Source organism: Apium graveolens, chromosome 6 (genome assembly GCF_009905375.1).
Source record: "Apium graveolens cultivar Ventura chromosome 6, ASM990537v1, whole genome shotgun sequence".
Classification (NCBI taxonomy): Eukaryota; Viridiplantae; Streptophyta; class Magnoliopsida; order Apiales; family Apiaceae; genus Apium; species Apium graveolens.
The window spans coordinates 257,579,129-257,601,265 of record NC_133652.1 but is presented as its reverse complement, the minus strand read 5'-3'; the positions used below and the strand labels follow the sequence as shown (position 1 = coordinate 257,601,265).

General features: G+C 36.5%; 1 protein-coding gene, 1 non-coding gene and 1 pseudogene across 2 annotated transcripts; all 3 read left to right on the top strand.

Annotated features, from left to right (window-relative positions):
• The first annotated feature begins 12,697 nt into the window (after positions 1–12,697).
• Positions 12,698–12,872, top strand: LOC141670004 (U2 spliceosomal RNA; annotated as a pseudogene).
• A 1,809-nt stretch (positions 12,873–14,681) lies between these two features.
• Positions 14,682–14,798, top strand: LOC141669359 (U5 spliceosomal RNA). Its single transcript, XR_012553645.1, has one exon. It is a non-coding gene; the product is annotated as a U5 spliceosomal RNA (small nuclear RNA).
• A 5,558-nt stretch (positions 14,799–20,356) lies between these two features.
• LOC141665930 (uncharacterized) lies at positions 20,357–20,956 on the top strand. The gene has a single exon (XM_074471918.1). The coding sequence runs from the start codon at positions 20,357–20,359 to the stop codon at positions 20,954–20,956; it is 600 nt and encodes a 199-aa protein (XP_074328019.1).
• Positions 20,957–22,137: the final 1,181 nt, after the last annotated feature.

Below are 22,137 nucleotides of genomic sequence, written 5' to 3'. Positions count from 1 at the left end.
ACAAAGCTGCTGGGTTGACTTCAGAACCTTTCTTATGTGGTGCACTAAGGCACTATCTCCCTCACGCTCACTCATACTTCATTTTAGTGGTAAGAGAGTGTTGGTTGGTTCTATTTCTGTGTTTGTCTTTACAGTCTGGGATAGAAGTTTTGGGTTTTCAACCTTATGACTGTCAATGAAAGAAAGCCATTGGAGACTGAACCTGTATCACAGAACATATGGAACTATAGAGATAAAATGTACTTAGGATCTATAATAAATGAAAATTATGCATTTAATCTTTTGAGAGAAATGATGTACAATAGTGATTTCAAAGGATTTTACATGAAATAAGAAATCACTAATGTAGAAAGAAGTTTGAGTTCAATGATAACATTACCAGCTTACAAACAGCCATATCTATAACACCCTCCAAATCCGGGGTATAGATTTGGGGCATTATTAACAGTAGTTACCAACTATACCTGCACAAGCGGAATATAAATACAATAATTACCCCGAACTATCACTACTCAGGATCTTTTAAGGGTTGAGTTTGAAAACAAGAATCATGCACTACACTTTATTACAAACCCAACTAAATAAAACTTGTCTCAAGAACTCCCTTTGTTACAAAACTTTATTCTATCTACAGTTTCACTACACAATCTTTTATTCAAACTACACAAAACTTTTATTCAACCCAACATTACTACTTATCCTGCTACACCTGATCTGGCACTTCAAAACTCTCTTCGGGAATAGGAAGGAACACTCTTGGTATAAGAGAGTCCCGCTGCTTGACTCGCTTCTTGACTATGCGGGTCCTGATGGGTTTCATTCTCTACCTTAACTGTAAAACAATAGGAGTGACAATAAAAGAAATGAGCCAAAATTGCTCAACAAGCCTGCAACAATATATATATATATATATTATAAAGAGAGAGAAATAAATGAACCAATAAGCTGCTGGTTTGAACAACCATCTGTATCTGTATATGATAATAATTTGCCAACACTGGCGAGTGCCAAATGAACAAGACTGGAACAAGAACCAACATATGCACTATAACCTGCTGATCAGTCAGAATATAGTGCGGATCTATACCCAACTGCATAAGCCCAACCAACATTAGGAGTACTCAGGCAACTATGGCCTATTAAATAATGGTCTGGGTAAAACCCAGCCCGTAAAGTAACCATCCAGTCCAAGGCTTAGCATCCGGAATAATCGGAATGCTATTGATATACCCCAACACCAGGATATACCAGACTATATGTAACAAGGGTAAAGGAATTGAAATATGAACAGGGAATTCAATAAATTGGGTAAATCAAGAATTGAAATGAAATGGAACAAGTGATAATAAATGGGTAACAGTGTATATAACAATGATTATCAAAGAGAATTGATACGATAGAAAGGAAATATAAATCACTATTCTGAATTTAGAATAGGGGAAAAACTTGCCTTGCGCGTACTTAACCTGGTTTAACTTACTGCCTTCTGACCCTAGCTTGCTCTGCCTTGCTAACACTGAACAAATCATGGAAAAATAGGTGTTTAGATAATTTACTACATACGTGTATCTTGAATTGATATCACGCAACCTTATCAGTCTACCCATGCGTTTCTATCTGACTCGCATATATATATACATACATTTATACAGCACATCTATTCACATAATCACATAAAGCACGTAGCACGTAAAACACATAATTAATTTCTAGATTTATAATTATTTTTAGAATCAATTCTGGGCTTATACCTGCATTACTAGTCATATCTGATTTTATTATAATTTTTCGGGATTTATTCAACTCAGTTATACCCCTATTAGGGCCTACGAACTATTAATTATCACAAGATCACTCTCTTCCGGAAGAATTTATGACTCACAATTATTTTTATTGGATTCATCTCATTTTTCTGAGTCTAGGGGTCTTCGTTTTGCTCAAATCGGACTAACGGTTGAATTATTATGAATTAAACAAGATTTAATTAATTAATAATCAATTATAAATAATTAATTATAATTAAATAATCTTTAATTATACTTTTAAATAATTATTTAATAATTATTTTATTTTAAAATAATTAATCCCTAATTATTAGGATTAATTACAATTTACTACACTAATTTACTAATTATTAACGCTTACCCGATCAGATCGATTATTTACAAATAATCAATCGATACAATTAACTGATACGTTATTTATCGAATAACTAATAATTACTCGAATTATAAATCACTTAACGATTAATCACTCGTATAACTACGAGCTACGCACTATTCTCGGATACTACCGAACTAATATATTATTATTTAAACTTATACGATTCGTTAATCAATTAGTTATCGATATTTAATTATACGATACAAGTAATTACCGCAATATTATTCGAATAACTATTGCTCGAATAATAACTCTAATTATCGAATCACTACTCGTAATATTAACTAATTACCAAATTATTAATCAGTTTAATCCTTATTTATTAATTAATTACCTAATTATTAATTAATTACCTAATTATTAATTAATTAGATAACTAATAAATAATTAGATAAATAATTAAATAATTAAATAATTAAATTAGAATTTATAAATTAATAAAATAATTTAGAAATTAATAATACTATTTTTCAGAATTTAAAACTAATTTTTAATTAATTATTAGAATTTTTAAAACTGATTTTCTGATTTTAGAAAATATAATAAATAATTAATATATCAGAAACACAACACAGGTTTTCAGATTAGGGTTTTTAGGATCAAACCCGGGTCGAAACCGGGTTGCAAACCGGGTCGACGCCGGGTTGAACATGAACACGCCGGCCGGCTGCCTGAACTCGGCACCGGCGGCGAAAACTCCGGCGAACCAAAACGCAGGCAAACCCCTTGATTTCGACCCCGTTTTTCATCGTTTTTCCACCCCCGTGACCTCTCCTCCCTACTCGTTGCCACATCACCCCGAACCACGCCTTCCTTGCCGTTCCTGGCCGCCCGTCGACCCGTCGCCGGCGTCCCTCCGGCCAAAACATGATCACCCAAATTCGTATACCAAACTTCGAAAAACTTATACCAAATCAAAGCCACACTCCACTATAATCATTCCCAATCATCATATTAATTCAACAATCTTTAGAAATTAGTAAAAATGAACTTGAAATTTTACCAAACCCCTTAACTCGGGAATCATCTTCCCGGGGTTATACGAACTAATTTATTACACCAAATCACTCCTAGGACTGTGAATAAGCTATACAAATCATCAAAATCAACAAACAATTCCCGAATCATAAACCCTTAAATCTAGTATAAACCCTAGAAAAACAAATTGAAAATCGAGACTACAAAACATGAAATTGATGGTATGAATAGAAAGTAGAGATCAAGAGGATCATTTTGGTTACTCACATGATTGAATTGGACAACAGAATCACCTTCAAATCTAGAGATTAATTCTGCAGTTGTTCTTCACCAACAAACTAATTTCTTGATTTTCTGAATTTTTAATAATAATTAACTAATTAATTAATAATAAAACAGCTATTTATAGTACTGAAAATAATACCCCTAAATAAAATTAAGGGTCTAATTACACTCCTAATAAAAATATTTGGCCCCAATTTTTATAATTTTTGGGGTATTAATATTGAATTTTTAAATATCCAATAAATACAAAATAAATACTAAAAATTCCCAAAAATTGTGAAAAATACAAAAATACAAAGAAAAATGATATATGATAATTTCATAATCATATAAAAATAAAAATGTGATTTTTGTGGGGTTTTTGGTACCCGAAGGGGTCCGGAAAAGTCGTTTTTCGCGAAAAAGGTCAATTTGTAAAACGTCTAGGGGTTCAGAATAGCGATACAGTATAGGGCATTTTTGGCAAAATAGGGCCAATGATTTTGTTTGAAATACGGGCTTTTAAAACATAGTTTTGAGCTGTACAGGTTTTGATATAATATATATAACTGACGATAGAATGCTCAATAAATATCCAAAACACGTTTGGATCAAAACAACCAACACATAACACATAGCAGTTAGGGTTCAACGACTTAACACATTTAATCACATAATAATACTCATAATTATTATTATTATAATATAATACAAGCGTAATTCCTCGGTCGTTACAATATCCCTCAGATAAACCTTTGTTGTTATCTCCAAAGGTAACCAGTGGGCCAGCTTTCTCAACCATATTTGATAGCAGGGCTCTATCTCCGGTCATATGTCTTGACGATCCACTGTCAAGAATCCACACTACCGGTTCCACCGCTTTACTACCCTGCACTTCAAATGGATTAGACCTTCTTCAGAACCCAAACTTGGTTGGGCTCGGCATACTTGTAGAATTGACCTTTGTCAGTCAAAACAACATTCTTAACTTTAATGGTCTCAACTTTCTCAATGACCGAACATTTGACCTTGTAAACAGTCTTAACAAATTTCTGTTTAGGCTTAGGCACAAATGTCTCCTTTCTAGCCTTAGAAGGACTAGCAGTCTTAGACCTATCATGCTTCTTATTATTCACATGCTGACGATGAGTAGTCTTATCACTAGAAACATGCTTACCATTAAAATAAGCATACATCAAATTAAAAGCACAAGACATACAATTAACAACACCACATGCTTTATGATAGGGATTAACAACAGGCAAATTATGCATGGTAGACATGGCAGTTTTGTTATCCAACTCATGTGTGTCTGAGTTCGTCTCAGTTGCTTTCACAACTTTGACTGGAACTTTCGACACACTTGACTTGGAAACAACCTTCTCATTAGCAAGATCTTCAGCACGCATTTCTTCTTGAATAATAGAGGAGGTCGTATCAAATGGTTCAGCAATTGATCTTTTATAGAGGGGTTCATCAACACCCTTAAGCACATGTGGTACTTCCCTACTTTTAGCACAGACATGAGGAGGGGAGTTTATGCCTAATTCTCCAATAGCAGCATTGTAATCATAACCTATTCCAGATGTTTGATTAACAGCTTGCTTACTGTAGAACTCTTTAGCCTTCGAACAAGAATTGAAGTAGGCTCTAACCTTAGTCTCAAGACCGGTGATCTTGTCTTTGAGAATAGTTTCGAGTTGTCTATAACAGTTAACTCTATTCTCTAGAAAAGATACTTGTTCTTTTAACTTGTCTTGATTAATGTGCACAAGTCTTAATTCATTGACCTCTTTCTCAAGGTCTTTAATCTGCTGACTTAACAGTTCATTATCACGACGAGCACAATCTAAGGAACCTCCTAGATGATAAACTAATTCAGCATCAATAAATTTTACCTCTTTTCTTGACGATGAAGCTTTTCCATCAATAGCCATAAGAGCAAGATTCTCATCTTCTTCATCTTCACTATCAGTATCATCCCAGCTTCTTCCCTTTGCCAGGTAAGCCCTTTCAGAGTTACTCTTCTGATTTGAATCATAAGAGTTCTTCCTTCTTGCTTTGGCTTCCTGCATTCTATGGCAAAGTGTCCCAACTCATTGCAGTTATAACATCTAATGGTGCTCCGATCAACCATCCCTGTTTTGTATCCACTACTACTGGTGTTAGAGGATGAAGATCCACCTCTCTGGAATCTGTTGTAGTTGGACTTGTACTTGAACTTGGGATTTCTCTTGAATCTGACATTGGAGAATCTCTTGACAATCTGGGCCATTGACTCATCTTCCAATTGCTTCAGCTCTTCCAAGGAATAAAAATCATCACTAGATTGATTTATAGTAGGAGGATCATATTCTGCTACTAACACATTTTTCTCAGCCTTGGAAAACTGTACCATTCTCTCCGACTGTTGAGATTGTTGTTGTTGTTGACCTTCAGCTATAAGAGCAGTAGATGTGCTGACCATTCTATCTTTCCCGTAGACTTCCTTCTATTGAATCTGCTCCAACTCATAGGTTTTTAACACACCATAGAGTCTATCCAAAGAAATCTCACTTAGATCTCTAGCTTCTCTTATGGCAGTGATTCTATGTTCAAGATGAGTTGGCAGTGTTAAAAGGAACTTTTTGTTGACCTCCCTGATTGAATAATATTTTCCATTTATGTTCAAGTTGTTGATCAATGCATTGTACCTCTCAAACACTTCGGTAATTCCTTCTCCTGGATTGGATTTAAAATGTTCATACTCAGAGGTTAGGATCTCCAACTTGTTCTCCCTAACTTCCTCTGTACCTTCATTAATCACCTCAATAGTTTCCCAGATGTGTTTGGAATTTTTACAGTTCATCACATGTCTGTTCATCAAGGGATCGAGGGAATCAACTAAAATTAACTGAAGGTTGGCATCTAAGGAGGCTTCTTCTTTTTCAGCAGGAGAAAAATCCTCAGGCTCTTTTGGATAGGTTCTAGCTTTGGTAATCACAACATCATTACTATCACCTCTGGTTCAATAACCATCGGAGTTTTTAGACCCTTCTTTAACAAGTTCAGATATTTGGGATTTGCAACTTGTAAAAACAAGAGCATCTTCTTCTTCCACATGATATAATTTTCTTTATCAAATAGTGGAATTTTAACGGTTCCAACTTTTTGTGAAGTCATTATGAATTTTTGAATAAATAAAAATTCAAGGAGTTGAAAAATCACAAAAGTCTAGGATCTTGATTTGTTCGTTAATCAGAAGGCTCTGATACCAATTGTTAGGTCCCAATGTGTTTGTAGAAGGGGGGTTGAATACAAACAATATCGAATAATCGAATTTAGTGCGGAATAAAAAATTGAAACAAAATTTAAGTTAAATAAAAATATTATTAAACTTGAAAGGTGTTACAACAACGGTATCGATTACAAGGGATTAATCTCAAATTAATTATCACAAATCTAGAATAAATTCGACATGAACTTTTTCTATTTTTGCAATAAAAAGATTCAAATGTTAAACGCAATTTGAGATTAAGTTCTAGGGATTTTGATCCGCTAGATAGTTACACAAGAACAAGAAAATGATTTCTAGTTGTTTGGATTTAACTTTAAACTACAAATGATGATCTTGAAGTTTGCAGATGAAAATGAAATATTGTCTGCTTCTTTTCTTTTTGTTCTTGGTTGGTTGACTTGTGTTCTGTTGGATAATTGTGTCTTCTGTTGCTTCTGTCTTTTTAACTCAATCAACAGAATCACTTGAACTGGAATGACAATCGGTTGAACTAGCAAGACAATCTCCTGAACCAATAGAACTTTCGGTATGACAGTCAGTTTAAGCTAGTATGACTTTCGGCAAGACTATCTGTTGAACTAACAAGACTATCAAACTGAACTAGCAAGACTATCTCCTTCCAGTAGAACTTTCGGTGAGACAATTGAATTGACCTGACATGACAATCGGTATGACAATCCAGATTGTCATGCTAGTTCAATTTCAACTGTCTTGCTGAATTAAAGCTGATTTTAATCCAATTAAAATTTTGAAAATTCTTAATATTAATTCAGAATTAATTAATCAATTAATTCAATTAATCAATAAATTAATCTTTGCAGATATAATTTATTTTCTTAATTAAACTATATGACTTAATTAATTAATAGAGAATTAATAATACTCTTGAACTGCAACCATTCTTCTAAAAATCTTCTGAAAATTATGAATCAATTCCACCACTTCAATGTTGACACTCGATGTACTGTCTGGTTCACGAGTGACTAACTTCCATGACGTTTCTTCATGTCTTGACTTTGACAACTTGATTTTTTTCAGATTAAATCCTTGTAATTCTCTGATACCCTGACAAGATCTCTGTCACTTGATTAAATCCACAATCTTGATTTGTATCACTGAGGCTTGATCAATTTCTTGAACTTCTTCCAGTAAATTAATTTCTCAAGTCTGTAGATGAACGTTATTTCTGAATCTTTTGACAGATGTTACTTTGTGAGATCTCTTTGACGGTAGATCCACTATTTACTTGTTACATTCTTATTTGAGTTGAGTTAAATCCTCGAATATACAAATAGGCTATGACATATGCCTTACATGGTTGTCTTTAGTAAAAAAATATATGGGAGTTGCATTAGAAACAAGTGAGGAAGATGAGGCTACAAAGTTTTTTGACAGGGTGCACGCTCGGGGGTTGATCAACTCTCATTAGTTCTGTGGTGTTACATATTGCCACATGATTAAGATATATTATTTTTTCTTAAAAATCAGAGAGATGCTCAAGGTTAGGAAAACATCCATGTTTAATAAAACACTCAACTTCAAGAAAATGTCTCTGAGAGTGAAATGCCCTTTATCAGCTACCACTTCGTGACATGCCTCGATGAGAAATGTTTCAACATGAGATAATTTCTGCATCCCTTGAGCTTTGTTGAATACAAAAGCCTTCCAAGAATATTGATATTTGATTTAATTTTGTTACATGAAGATTCTGTAGAAGACCCTTGTCGAGGTAGACGCGCCTCTTACAGAGGAAGCTCCCTCCAAGGATGAATACCCTTGTCGAGGTAGATGCGTATCTGACAGAGAACGTGCCCTCCAAGGATGAATACCCTTGTCGAGGTGGATGCTTCTCTGACAGAGGACGCACCCTCCAAGGATGATTTCCATTGTCGAGGTGGATGCTTCTCTGATTGAGGACGCGCCCTCCAAGGATGATTTCCCTTGTCGAGGTAGATGCGTCTCTGACAGAGGACGCGCCCTCCAAGGATGAATAGCCTTGTCGAGGTAGATGCGTCCCTGACAGAGGACGCGCCCTCCAAGGATGAATACCCTTATCGAGGTAGATGCGTCTCTGACAGAGGACGCGCCTTCCAAGGATGAATACCCTTGTCGAGGTGGATGCTTCTCTGACAGAGGACGTGCCCTCCAAGGATGATTTCCCTTGTCGAGGTGGATGCTTCTCTGACTGAGGACGTGCCCTCCAAGGATGATTTTCCTTGTCGAGGTAGATGCGTCTCTGACAGAGGACGCGCCCTCCAAGGATGAATAACCTTGTCGAGGTAGATGCGTCTCTGACAGAGGACGCACCCTCCAAGGATGATTTCCCTTGTCGAGGTGGATGCTTCTCTTATAGAGGACGCGCCCTCCAAGGATGAATAGCCTTGTCGAGGTAGATGCTCCTCTTACAGAGGACGCGCCCTCCAAGAATGAATACCCTTGTCGAGGTAGACGCGCCTCTTGCAGAGGAAGCTCCCTCCAAGAATGATTACCTTTGTCGAGGAAGACGCTCCTCGTAAAGAGGACGCACCCTCTAATTCACATATAATTTTATTTGAGGAAGACACCGCCACTATAAAGGGCGCGCCCTCTAAAAATATATGATTGTAGAAGATCGTAAAAGTTTTGACTTTGAGTTAAATAAATGAATCGCACTATTTTTGGAAAAGACGAGATCAATGATTTAGAGTTATGATTTGACAAGGAGCAAGAAATCAAATATGGATTGGTATTGTGTTGTTGATGGAAGGATCACTCTCACCAACAAAGCATGTCCTCCTTTCATCAAAGATTATTTATTATTTGAAGATCAGAGAACTGGTCTTTTATTCTGGTTGTGCCTTCCCTTAGAGAGAGCCCTCTAATGATGACCCTTTCAGTTTAAGGCACACCTATATGAAACCAATATTAGGATGAAAAAGTTGGAAGAAACCCTCAAACCTGTGTTAAATGGATTATTCTTTTCCAAGGTATGCGAGGTGCACTCTTTTGTACGATTTCTCTTTTTTCTTACGCCGAGTTAGCTCATGTAAGCTTAGAGATGTGGTGCATAAGTGGTAAACCTCCCTAGACAAACCAAAGGTTAAAGTTACTAAGAAGAGAAGCGGTAGAGAATGAAAGATGTTACATTGTGTGGTGTGAAGTTGTTGTCTAGATTCATGAAATGCGCCTTTATCTAGGGCGCGCCCTATCATGTTCAAAGAAGAAATAGAGCAGGATGAAGAAAGAGGAATGAATAAGTTCGTAAGGGCATACCCTCAAATTGGTAGACGCTCATACAAAATTTTCAAGTTTGCTAGGGGGTTGAAAATTCCAATCCCATTTTCAATAGCATATGGAATTTGAGGGATAGTTGTAATACCCAAAATTTGGTATAGACCTTATTTGGGGTAAAGCCGGCTCAATTGGTCAGAACCGGGATATTGGTGCCTAAAATTAAGAAAAAGATAAGACATCTATTTTATCGCGAAGGAAGAAGGCGCACCTTACAGATATGGGGAGGCGTGCCCTTATGCATATAAGAAGAGTAATGCTGACGCCTTACATAATCAAGGCGCGCCCTCATTGGTGAAGGAGGCGGGCCCTATTGATATATGAAGAATGGAATTCAACTGATTTTTAGAGCTATCCCTTAAGGTATTAGAGCGCGCCCTAAGTGAGAAAGATAGCTTGGATGAGACTTCAACATGGTTACTTGGACAGGTTCTTTGAATGATTCCCGGAAGAGGGAGATTATTATTACTAACCTATTTGGTGCAGGTACTCTATTGAAGAACTCCTTCCTATAGCTTATCTACAGGAAAGGCGGTGTCCGTGGTCAGAGACCTCCAGGGGTATGCTTGGACGGAAGGCCTCCTCCTGTAGTCAATGAGTGTCCTCATTGGGGATGCGGGGTAAATTCTGGTGTGTGCTTTGGGAGCTCTGACTCTGTAGTCAACGGGTGTCCTCGTTGGGAGACTTCGGAGTATCCTGCACTTTGCACCCAAAAGCTTGGGATCACTTATCCTGCAATCTGGTAGGGGCTTCTTATCGGGGGACAATGATGCGTCCAACATTTGGGGTGAACCACGACTATACCTGCACCCACGGACTAGAGAAACAGCTGGTAGCGGAGGGTTATCCTTGGCCAGGGAGATGCCTTATCCGTGAAGTCTCGAAGCCGCGGACGAGCTTTGGGCCTTTGTGGTTGGGCCTCATCGGTGGACATTCCTAAAGCTAGTAGAAGACGGTTTCCAGTGGGTTTCCCATTGCGCCTCGGGATAAGAGATCTAAGCCCATTAGGTTTCTTATTCCCCAAGAACTACGTTGGCTTGATTCCCTATAAATAGGGATACATAGGCAAATTGTAAGGGGTCGGAAGCGAGAGCCATAAGGAACCACCACCAACCCCAAGCAATCTCAACCCCCAATTCATCACAACCACCACACTCCGCTCACTTTTCTGGCAAAAAACCACCATCGTAGATCTTGATTCCGGCTACGAACCTCAAATTTTATTGTTACCAAATTCCTCCGTCAACACTAGCCTTATAATAAACAATATCACTAGTTCTTCTTCCCTCCTCTTAAATCAGTTGCAGCTTCTACTTTAGGCTCATTATTTTCGATAGACTCAGTTATCTCCAGCATTACATCGCGTCAAAACTAAACATGTAAACATGGCTAATTGAAAATTAAGGTCAAAGTATAAAACAGAAGCACTAATTATACAACAATATTAACCCATCATTCCTTGCATGCTACTCAGTCCCAAGTAGAGCTGGCCAGTCGTGCGGGTTCGAACCGCCCGTTCGGGACCGGCTCGCACGGAAGCCCGATTAATTCGGCCCGAAGCGGGCCGGTTCGAAACCCGCACGATTCGTTACAGTACAACGAGCCGAATACGATTCAAAAAAGTTCAACCCGAGCCCGGACCAGCCCGCACAGCCCAGCACGGTCCACGGTTTAAGATCTTTTTTTCTACGTCCTTTGCAGCCTAGTCATATTTGTAGCCTGCATTTTTTAGTTTCTCAAGTGATAAAGTAGATTATAGTAGGGTGGAGCCTAGCAAGTGGGGGATTAATAAACATTGATAACTACAATAACAACAAGAGGAAGAAGAAGCATTTAATACATGAGCACAATAGATTGAATAAATAAATTAGAGAGGACAGTAGTTAGAATATATATTTATTATTTGCGGGCCAACACCATATAAATCTCACTTCTTTTTAATTATTGTGTAATTCCTGAACCGCCGAACTTTGAATCGCAAACCCCCCAGCTCACGAGCTCAGTGAAGACTCGCGAGTCGAATCCGGTTCTCCTTTTCATGGTTCAAACCCGGCCCGAGCCCGATTCGTTACCTGACAGTGCCGGTTCAGTGCCTGGGATCAGTGAACCGAGCCCGGCGGCGGCCCGGCCCGAACCGCCCGGACCGCCCAACTGGCCACCACTAGTCCGAGGAACACTTGTACTGGTGTTTTCCAATCAGCATATCTATGGGTGAGTTCATTGGCGTTTAACCAACAATGGTCGTAGCTCTTAATGTGTGAAGACAACAAGAATAATCAAACGAATGTACAATAATAGCTGGAGCCGGATCGAAGACTAGTCTTCTTCCTGGTAGTCCTATCTGATTTAGAATACATGCTTAACTTCTTTTTGGCCAAGTTACATGTATAACTTGTGTCGAGGCAAATGAAAGCAAAGAATTGGGCATATTTCACTGATGATTTCAATTGAAAATTAGACCTCTATTCTATGATCAAGTTTTTTGTTGTTGTCAATTACTTAACTTTTGCAAAGGGCAACAGAGTTATTCCGTAAAAAGAAAATTACACAAAAAATAGTTCAATGTATGATCCAGTTGTAAAAGAAGGATGTATATTTTTGATGGTTGTTTCATGACTTGTGGAGTGGGAAAAAGTGAGTGCTTTTTGAATAAATTGTTTCCTTGTTTCTGTCCCCCATCGAAACAATTGTGCAATAACTGATAAAAGTTGCGTATAAATACAGAGTGGGGCTTTTATTTAAGTCACACATTTTTCGGCCTTTTGTCTAAGATCAAGTGTAATATCTGTTTTTATATATGTGGATTATTAGTTTACATGATATTTAATTTATTTTTTAAGGGGAAAATCTGTTACAATAGTTTGCTGTTGGGGCTTCGCGATTAAGTGTTGCACTACTGTTTTGGCTTGGCTCCCCCCACCAAAACATTTTTAAATTTTGATGATGACTGTTGAGTAGATCAGAATTTAATCATATCAATTAATGTCCATATCAAGGACTATAAAACAGATAGAAGAATAACTGCAGCAATTTAACCCTATTCAAAGACATTTGAGGGTGTTTGAGTATATTAAATCTAAATCTATAAGGCAGTAAAATTAATATTCCCTCATTATGTGTCTTGTTTTGTTATGATTAATATGGTGAAATTTATGTATTATTTTTAAAAAATAAAAAATATATGTGAAAGAGAATTTAGATATATTTTCTAATGATACTAGTTTTAAAAATTATTTAATTATAATTTATACGTAATTTACGATCAAAATTAAAATAATTTAACCGTTGATTGGTCAAAACTTGACACATAATATGAAATGGAGGGAGTATTTAGCACTGCATAACTAACTTGGAATATGACTAATTGCTAAGTGTCAACCGCACAACATGATGAAACTACAACTACAAAAACAACACAATTGTTGAGAACATAAAGGTTTGGGCATCAATAGAGTATGTCAATTTTGGCAAAGTTATCTTTTAGAATTCACCGAAACGGACCACAGTTCCTACATCCTACACATAGTGTGTAAAGGTTGTATCCACATTTGAAATCACTCAGAATACGATAAATTAGTGTCATCTATACTGAAGTTTTTTTATACGCCAACATGGAATTCTAGTAAGCAATCAAGAGTCTTGGTAACAACAGTATGGATATTGGATCAGAAACAAACAGAAAACAAGACGCGTGGAAGCGAAATGTATAACTTCCTCTTTCAATCGCGAAATATAAAACTCCTGCTTCCAATGATTGCTACTGTTGTATTTTCAAGTGTTAGATTATTCTAAAAAGTGCAAATGGGTCCTAAGTGGCGGGGTATATAAAGTTCAAGTTTTGTGATATATCTGAAAATACATCAAGACTATCTAAAACAATAACCTTTAAGTCACAACTAATTCTCAAAAGAGCGTGATCGTATTTTTAAATACGAAATTGAACATCAATGACCATCTTGAGTAACAAGGGAATTATCGGAAGCAATGAGATAGATAAACCAGTCCCGATCCCCAGCATATTTCTACAAAACAGCTTTAGCATGAAGTATATGAACCACATAAGTGGGGCTCTATAAGTCACGAGATATGCCATCATGATCATCCGTACATTGCCAAATCAAACAAGCTTGGATCCGCTTTTTCACAAAATTAAGCAAATCCACAGGCTACTCGGGCAACGATTCACCATGCAGATATATAATGTACTAATTTTAGGGATGGTCAGAAGCGTACTACAGAGCATTTTATCAATTGAATTTTATATTTGTAATGAAAATCTCAATAAAGACTAAAGAATGAATATTTAGGGAAGATGAGAATTATTGTTGGAGATAAACTCACATTAAATCACTAAAGGTCAATAATTCATACTAATATTATATTTAGGTAAAAAAATGTGGAGTCTCTTCAGGACGCACTTGGGTTTCCTTATATTTGTGCTTCTAGAACTTTACATTATTGTGCATAGTTCTTCCTATTTTCTGTTTGTAGTTTATACTTGTAATGTTCACAATAATTAGATGTTGAATTGTTAAAAATAAAATAAAAAATAAAATTACAAATCGGCTCCCTACAAGCCAAAACAATTGGTCTCACCCTTAGATGTTTTGTTACCGCTCTCTAACAATTTTGGGATTTTTTTTTTAACATATAGCAAAAATTTCGATCCTTGTTGATTACTATTGAGAAGAGAACAATAATAATAATCAAAAGTATGTACAAAAACTGGAGCCATGTGATGAGCACAAAGCGAACTATTTTTTTGCCTTTTACCAAAAAATACTGTGTACTCGTTGCTCAAAGTGGCATACACCTAGTTTTGGAGGGGTTCCTTTTGATTGGCTCCCTACCATTCAATTTCAAGATTAAAAACTGAATTGAGTAAAAAAGGAAATATCACTGGCACAGTAAAGTCTCCAGAGATCCCAACAAAGACTATCAACTGATATTAACATTTAATAAGTTTATTTGTTTGTAGGGGTGAAATTTAAGTTAAAGAGGACTATCAGAGCTTTGTCGTGAAAATAGACATTCTATTTACTAAATTAACAAAAAATTAGCAGAACAGACAATTTTTCACCCCTACAATTGGCGAATTTAATTATGCTCACATAAACCAAGTTACAGCTAGTTAGCGTACTACGGTTCGATGGGTTAAAAGGTTTTACCAGGGGTGGGGGTGAGTGATAACATTTAATCAGACGAGATCACCGATGACCTGAAAAATGGAAGCCTTTCCATTAATGTAGTGTTGAATGATCTATCAGACTAGACCTATGCTGTTAAATTTCACACTGCATTGGCATATCGGAATGATCACATTTGAAATGATAATATATCAGAAATCTTCTATAAGACTCGCAGATTCACAGCACAAAAAGTGCAGAATCTGTCAGACAACCCAATAGAATTGTTGTTCGTTGATGCATGATAATAAACATACGAAATTTCAGATGAGGTGTCACCAGAACCATAAAAAACCAAAGATTGTGCAGGTTTCACAGAGCAAGAAAAGGCGTAGAATCTATTATTTCTTACAGTCAATTTAGACGTGCAATCAATATTTTACTATGTATAAGGCTGCAGCGGAGACTAAAAACTAAAAAAGGATAGGGTCTGTCTACGGCTTGAGTGTGGTCCAACAAACCAAGCATGCATATATTATGACCAACCCATAACCCATAACCCATCCACCAGACTTGGTCACCTCTCTTGTTGGAGAGATCAAGAATAAGTAAGTACTAGCCTATGGAACAGATCCTATTCAAGTAAGGTCATTATCTAAATGCTTAAGAGATTTATTTAAGTATGCACTTGTAGTCTAATTGTGTTGCGATGTGGGATTTAGGCTCATTAACAATACTTCCCACAATTGCATGGCTGCAATCGAACAAAGAGTTTTACCATCTTAAACATGAAATTATATTTAATCCTTTAATTTGTCTCATCTTTACAATTGCAACTTCGTAAAAATCATGCAAAGTTCTCGAGTAGCTGCTTTGAAGGACATTCTTCACCTAATCAACTCATTTTTCTTTACGCGCCTCAGTCTTTACTCCTTAAAAATGTAGAATATTAACTGGACTATTTGCGGAGAACTGCAACATTAGTAGCCTGAAACCATAGGTATATCTATAGTTACTAATTAGACATCAATAATAATCCCTACGTAATTGGATGGCGAGTAATACAATGATATAAGAACTGAAAGCAAAGCAACTGAATTGCAAAGTAGCTCTTGTTCTGAAATCAAAACAACATCTGGAAGTGGTCACACCAATACATATGTTTCAAATTAGAACCTGAGAATCGTGCACCAATAAATAGAAGCCATAGAGAACTTATTGTTTCAAGGACTCACGGTTCTCTGGTTATCCAGTGAATCCTACTCCTTACAAATTTTTTGAAAAGCAAGTTAACTAGCTCCAACTTCCATTACAGTACTTATTTAAATTCTGAGTAAGATTCATAGTGGGTACCTTCACTTTAGCCTTGGCACAAGGTGTATACCTCAACTTCAAGAAATGAAAATTGGGTATTTCTAGTTTTACTAATCAATGCAAATTGTGTACAAACCTTAACTTTCACAGTTAACACCGTAAGGGCAGTTTATGCTTACTTTCTTACAACTCTCGCTTCCTTTGGAATTTGACTGTATTAGGGCACCCGTCCTCCCATAGTTGAGCAGCAACGCAACATTCCATGCAACTCCAACCCCAGATGGTTTTACCAGTTGCCCAGAGCAGGGTTTGAACTTCCCTGCCACTACAAAATGAAGGCACTTCTAATTAAGGAAGCTTTAAACGAAAAATGATGAAATTCATGCTATCACACCATATACCTGATGAGAAGAAGCATACATCATAGCTTGTTGTTGGTTCACTTTTGCTTCTTCATGTAGATAAATCTTTGAAAGATTTCCTCAATTGTTTCAAAACCATTGCTCCATTCCACCTACAAGCACCCACTCCATGTGTATGTGAGCAATTATAGTACTAATTATAGTGCGGATTCAGCATTTTAACAAGCACATAACACTTGTGGTACAGGTAGAGAACTTTTAGGCTAGAACTTTCAGTAATAATTAGTGTGCGGTTTCAAATCACTGATCTATAGAAATTATATGCTAGCATATTAAGAGAGGATGTCAATAATCCTTCTACGTAATGCTACAAGGATCACAGTGGTGATGTTGGAATATAAATGTATTCCACAGATGGACTTGCATGTTATTCCTTTACGAATATAAACAACACAGCACATAATAAATCTGTTTCCTTTCATATGTATAATGTTTTAAATTAAAAAAAGTTATTGTGCAAGTTTTCATTTGGTGGAAATTCATTAACTATGCCGCTTTACTTCTCTGTAGCTTGTAAGCTTCCATGCAGTTATAGAACATTTGTCCTCGAAACTAATGCTTACACATATGAACTAAGGTGAAAATTGATGTTATTGTAGCATTGTATCCAGTGAAAATCTTAGCATCAAACCACAGTTGCAAGCTGCAGTCTGATGTTATGGGATTATCCCTGCTTATTCTGGAAAGACAGGCATGTGTTAATACCGTTCCTAGCCTTAAATTTATCTTCCCAATATTTAAGTTTCCTATTTTTTACAGATCAATTCCCTAAAATCTAAACAAGGGTAGAGATATTTAAACCAATTAGTATATGCACAAATGGTGATTAGATTGCCTTCAAAGGATAGATATTAAGTCTAAAAAAGAATAGAAGGCAAGTTTGTAATGGTTTTCATATATATACTCATTGACATAATAATAATAATAATAATAAGTAACAATCGAACATGACAATTCTAGATCAAACAGAACCAGTTGGGGTTCGCAATGGGGCGTAAAATGTTAACAAAAAAAGTTGCGACTTACAAGTTACAACTCATGCATTTAAACAATGTGCAACAAAGTATCATTTCATCTCTTATTCTTCTTCTTCTTCTTCTTCGTCATTTCGCCTCTTTTAGTATCAATATTTGCGCACAACTTAAGATAGTAGACCCTAGTGTGTGGTCATAAGCGTATGAATCACAGGTTTATACACAACTACAAAGACAAGCAAGTTATTGATACACATAAAAAAATTTCAGAAAGCACTGTACAAATCACAAATTAAATAAAATTGGTACTAATAATTTCTTTAAAAGAAACTAACAAGATACTAACCTAATCCTCATCTCCTCAAAGTAGTAATTATTTTACTGGGCCACATAGATCAGTGAATCTTTTCAATCACAAGAATGAGGAATTAATATGTCAAAAACTAGTGTCATGAATTGGAGGCATTGGCTAATAGTTTAAACTGGATTTAGAGCGCGTATGTAATGTTATGACGGGAGGTTAATGGGTTGGGTAGTATTAGCTAGTCATTGGGCTTTTTATTCATCCATTGGTATGCACTGGGCCAATGTCTTATCAGTACCATTAGTAGTTGTCTGCCTATATATAGGAAATTGCTTTAAGTGAAACTTCATCTTTGGAAATGAGAATATGCGTTTTCTTCTTTAACCTTCTTTTGTTGCAAGTTTTGTTTTATTAGCTATAGTTGTAAATTATTGGTAAAACCCTTAGTTGTAACAAAGTGGTATCAGAGCAACCTTGGGCCATGGCTGAAGGAGTGAAAAACAACCTACAGAAACATGAAAATTCCATCAGTACCTTAGAGAACAAGTTTGAGCAGATGCAGATAATTCTAGAGGAAGAACAACAGAGAACAAATGACTCTATAGAGGAGATAAGGCTTCTGATGCAACAACTCAATAGTGCTACGATGGATAACAGTAAGAAATTCAATGATATATTAGATCTGCTAAAAAATACTGTAAAATGAAAGCAACTGGAAACTACAGAGATGGGTTCTTCAAATCAAACCCAGAAACAAACTGCTGCTAGGAATACAGGGTACCCACCTGGGTTTGTGCCTTCTACCCCTACAAATTTTGGTGCATACAATGACAACTTGGAGGAGTTGATGGGTAAGAGTGGATCATCACACCAGGGAGGAGCCTCATTACCACTGGATACTACAAATCTGTTCCAACAATCACTTCCTCCTAACCCAAAGGTACGGCCACAAACCCTTCCAAACCCTAATTTACACATGAGTCAATATCTACCTCCACCCACACAAACTGTTGTAAACACTAATTCACCACCACTTTTACAACAGTATCTCTCTTCCTTACATTATAATGCTGATTCTACACCCTTGAACCAGCAACAAACCCCTCTCAATTTTAATTCGTATTCACAACCTCATCACCAACACACTGTGCATCAAAATTACCAGAACCACATTATTCCACCACAGGGGTTTTTCGACCAACCTATACCTCAAAATATTCCCCCTTTGTACCCTCAAAATATGTATCCATCACCCTCCACCCCACTTTCAACAAGGACATTCCCAGTTCACACCACATCAATTTGTTGGAAATCACCAACATTTTAACCCGTACAAATTCCCAAAAATTGACTTTCCCCGGTTTGAAGGGAAAGACCCCAGAGGTTGGATTTAAAAATGTGAAAAATTCTTTCAGTTGAACCCTTCACTAGACAACAGGAAGAAAGTGGTATATGCCTCCCTGCACCTTGATGGTGAGGCTGACACATGGTACCAATCTGTACAATTGGAACATCAAGAGTTGTTATGGGTTGACTTTGCCAAGTTAGTATGTCACAGATTCACCAGGGGAGGGTATGAAAATCTAGAAGGCCAATTCAACAAATTAATACAGAAGGGTAAGGTAGATGATTACATCACACAATTTGAAGAACTGAAGAAGCATATTGTAGTGCAGAACCCAAACTTAAGTGAATTGTATTTCGTCAACAGTTTCTTAAGTGGGTTAAACGAGGAAATTTCTAGCACCTTGTACCTGCATAAGCCAACTTCACTAAAATATGCAAGAGACAAGGCCAAGGCTCAAGAATGTGTGATAGAAGCTATGGAAAAAAGGTCTAAGGTCAATGCTAAGCCTGTCATGAGCACAGTGGTATCTTCTAGGAGGGATTTCAACAGTTATGGTGATAAACTCAAGAATCAAGCAAGCCATGCCAGTAAACCAGATAATAAAGCTGTAAGGAGGTTATCATATAGTGATTTCAGGGATAGAATGAATAAAGGACTTTGTGTGCATTGTGATGAAAAATATGTCCCTGGACATAACTGTAGAAATAAGCAGCTTTTCATGATAACAACTGAGGATGAAGATGAACCAGAAAAAGGAGTTGCTGATTCAGGGGAATCGGCCATCATTTGGGAAGAAACTGAAAATGAGGGTGAATAGGTCTCTGTAGATTCTGAAATCTCTATTCATGCTCTTTCAAGCATTGAGGGACTGCATACATTGAGCATTCAAGGGAAAAGGGGCAAACATAAGCTGAGAATGTTGATAGATAGTGGTTCAACACACAACGTTGTGTCACTATCCACAGCTAAATGCCTTGTGTTAAGTACAAGACCATGTTCTCCAGTAAGTGTCATTGTGGCTAATGGGGCAAGGTTGAGTTGTGATCGACAAGTAAAAAGGTTCCAATGGAGAATGGCTGATGCAGAATTCAAAGCAGACATGTTGGTAATGCCTATTGGTGGTTACAATGTTATACTTGGAGTGAACTGGATGCAGTTGGTGAGTCCTATAGTTTTCGATTTTCAACAAGGACGCATCAATGTAAACTGGAAGAAAAAGAGAATACAGTTGGTACAAGCTGCAACACTTAGCAGTTTAACTGTAGTTTCAAAAAAGAAAAATAAGAAGTGGATAAACAAAGAAGATAATTATTTCCTGATCCAAGTAATGGCTGTCTCAGAAAAACCACCACAAGAGGACATACCCCAAGAAATTAAAAGTTTACTGGATGAGTATATGGACGTTTTTGCAGAACCTAAGGGGTTACCACCTCCGAGAAGTCATGACCACAGAATACCCCTCAAAACTGATAGCAGTCCAGTAAACTCAAACCCTTACAAATGCCCATATGTGTAGAAAAGTGAGATAGAGAAAATTGTGAAGGAAATGCTGGAATGAGGCATTATTAGACACAGTAGCTCCCCCTATGCTTCTCCTGTCCTCCCGGTGAAAAAGAAAGACAAAACGTGGAGATTATGTGTTGATTACAGGGCCTTAAATGTTATCACCATAAAAAATCAATTTCCTATACCAATTATTGAAGAACTCTTGGCTGAGCTGAAGGGCAGTGCTGTGTTCACAAAACTGGACTTAAGGAGTGGTTATCACCATATTAGAGTTCATGAATTGAAGGCATTGGGTAATAGTTTAAACTGGATTTAGAGCGTGTATGTAATGTTATGACTAGAGGTTAATGGGCTGGGTAGTATTAACTAGCCGTTGGGCTTTTTATTGATCCAATGGTCTATTATGTACTGGGTCAATGTCTTATCAGTACTGTTAGTAGTTGTCTGCATATATATAGGAAATTGCTGTAAGTGGAACATCATCTTTGGAAATGAGAATATGCTTTTTCTTCTTTAACCTTCTTTTGCTGCAAGTTTTGTTTTATTAGCTGTAGTTGTAGATTATCGATAAAACCCTTAGTTGTAACAACTAGCCACATATCATTAATCTTCTAATCATTTTAACAGAGAACCTGATTTTAAAATTAAGGATTAAGTCACAATAAACATTTCCCATTACGAGGTATGGGTCCAGAAAGATGATTATTGCATCATATTTTATCCTAACACTTGTTTTATTACAGGAATACAAGAATTCACTAACCCACTTTTTCAATCAACAAATTAAAGAATGTTATACAATAACAACTAACAAATAACAATCAAATGCTACAAAACTCACCCCAGTACAAATAAATGTTAAAACGACTCCTATATATGTTACTCCCTCCCCTCTATCCCTCCCATTTGTTTACACTATCGTGATTATGATGTTCCTTCTAATTGTTTATATTTCAAAAAAATTCAAAAACAGTAAAATTTTAATAATTTAAAAAGTAATTATATCTCCTATTTATCTTCATTATACTAACTTTATACATATGATATTAATTTGTCCTACCATTTTACTCACTTTTTAAACTTTCTTTTTCTACTTTATCATTTTTCTTAAGCTAACTCAAATGTAAACAAATGGGAGTGACGGAGGGACCATAAAAAGATCATAGGCAGGCAGGTAATACATACACTTAA

Excerpts from the sequence above, each read along its gene's own strand:
- LOC141665930 (XM_074471918.1), top strand. The coding sequence starts at position 20,357 with ATGTTGATAGATAGTGGTTCAACACACAACGTTGTGTCACTATCCACA.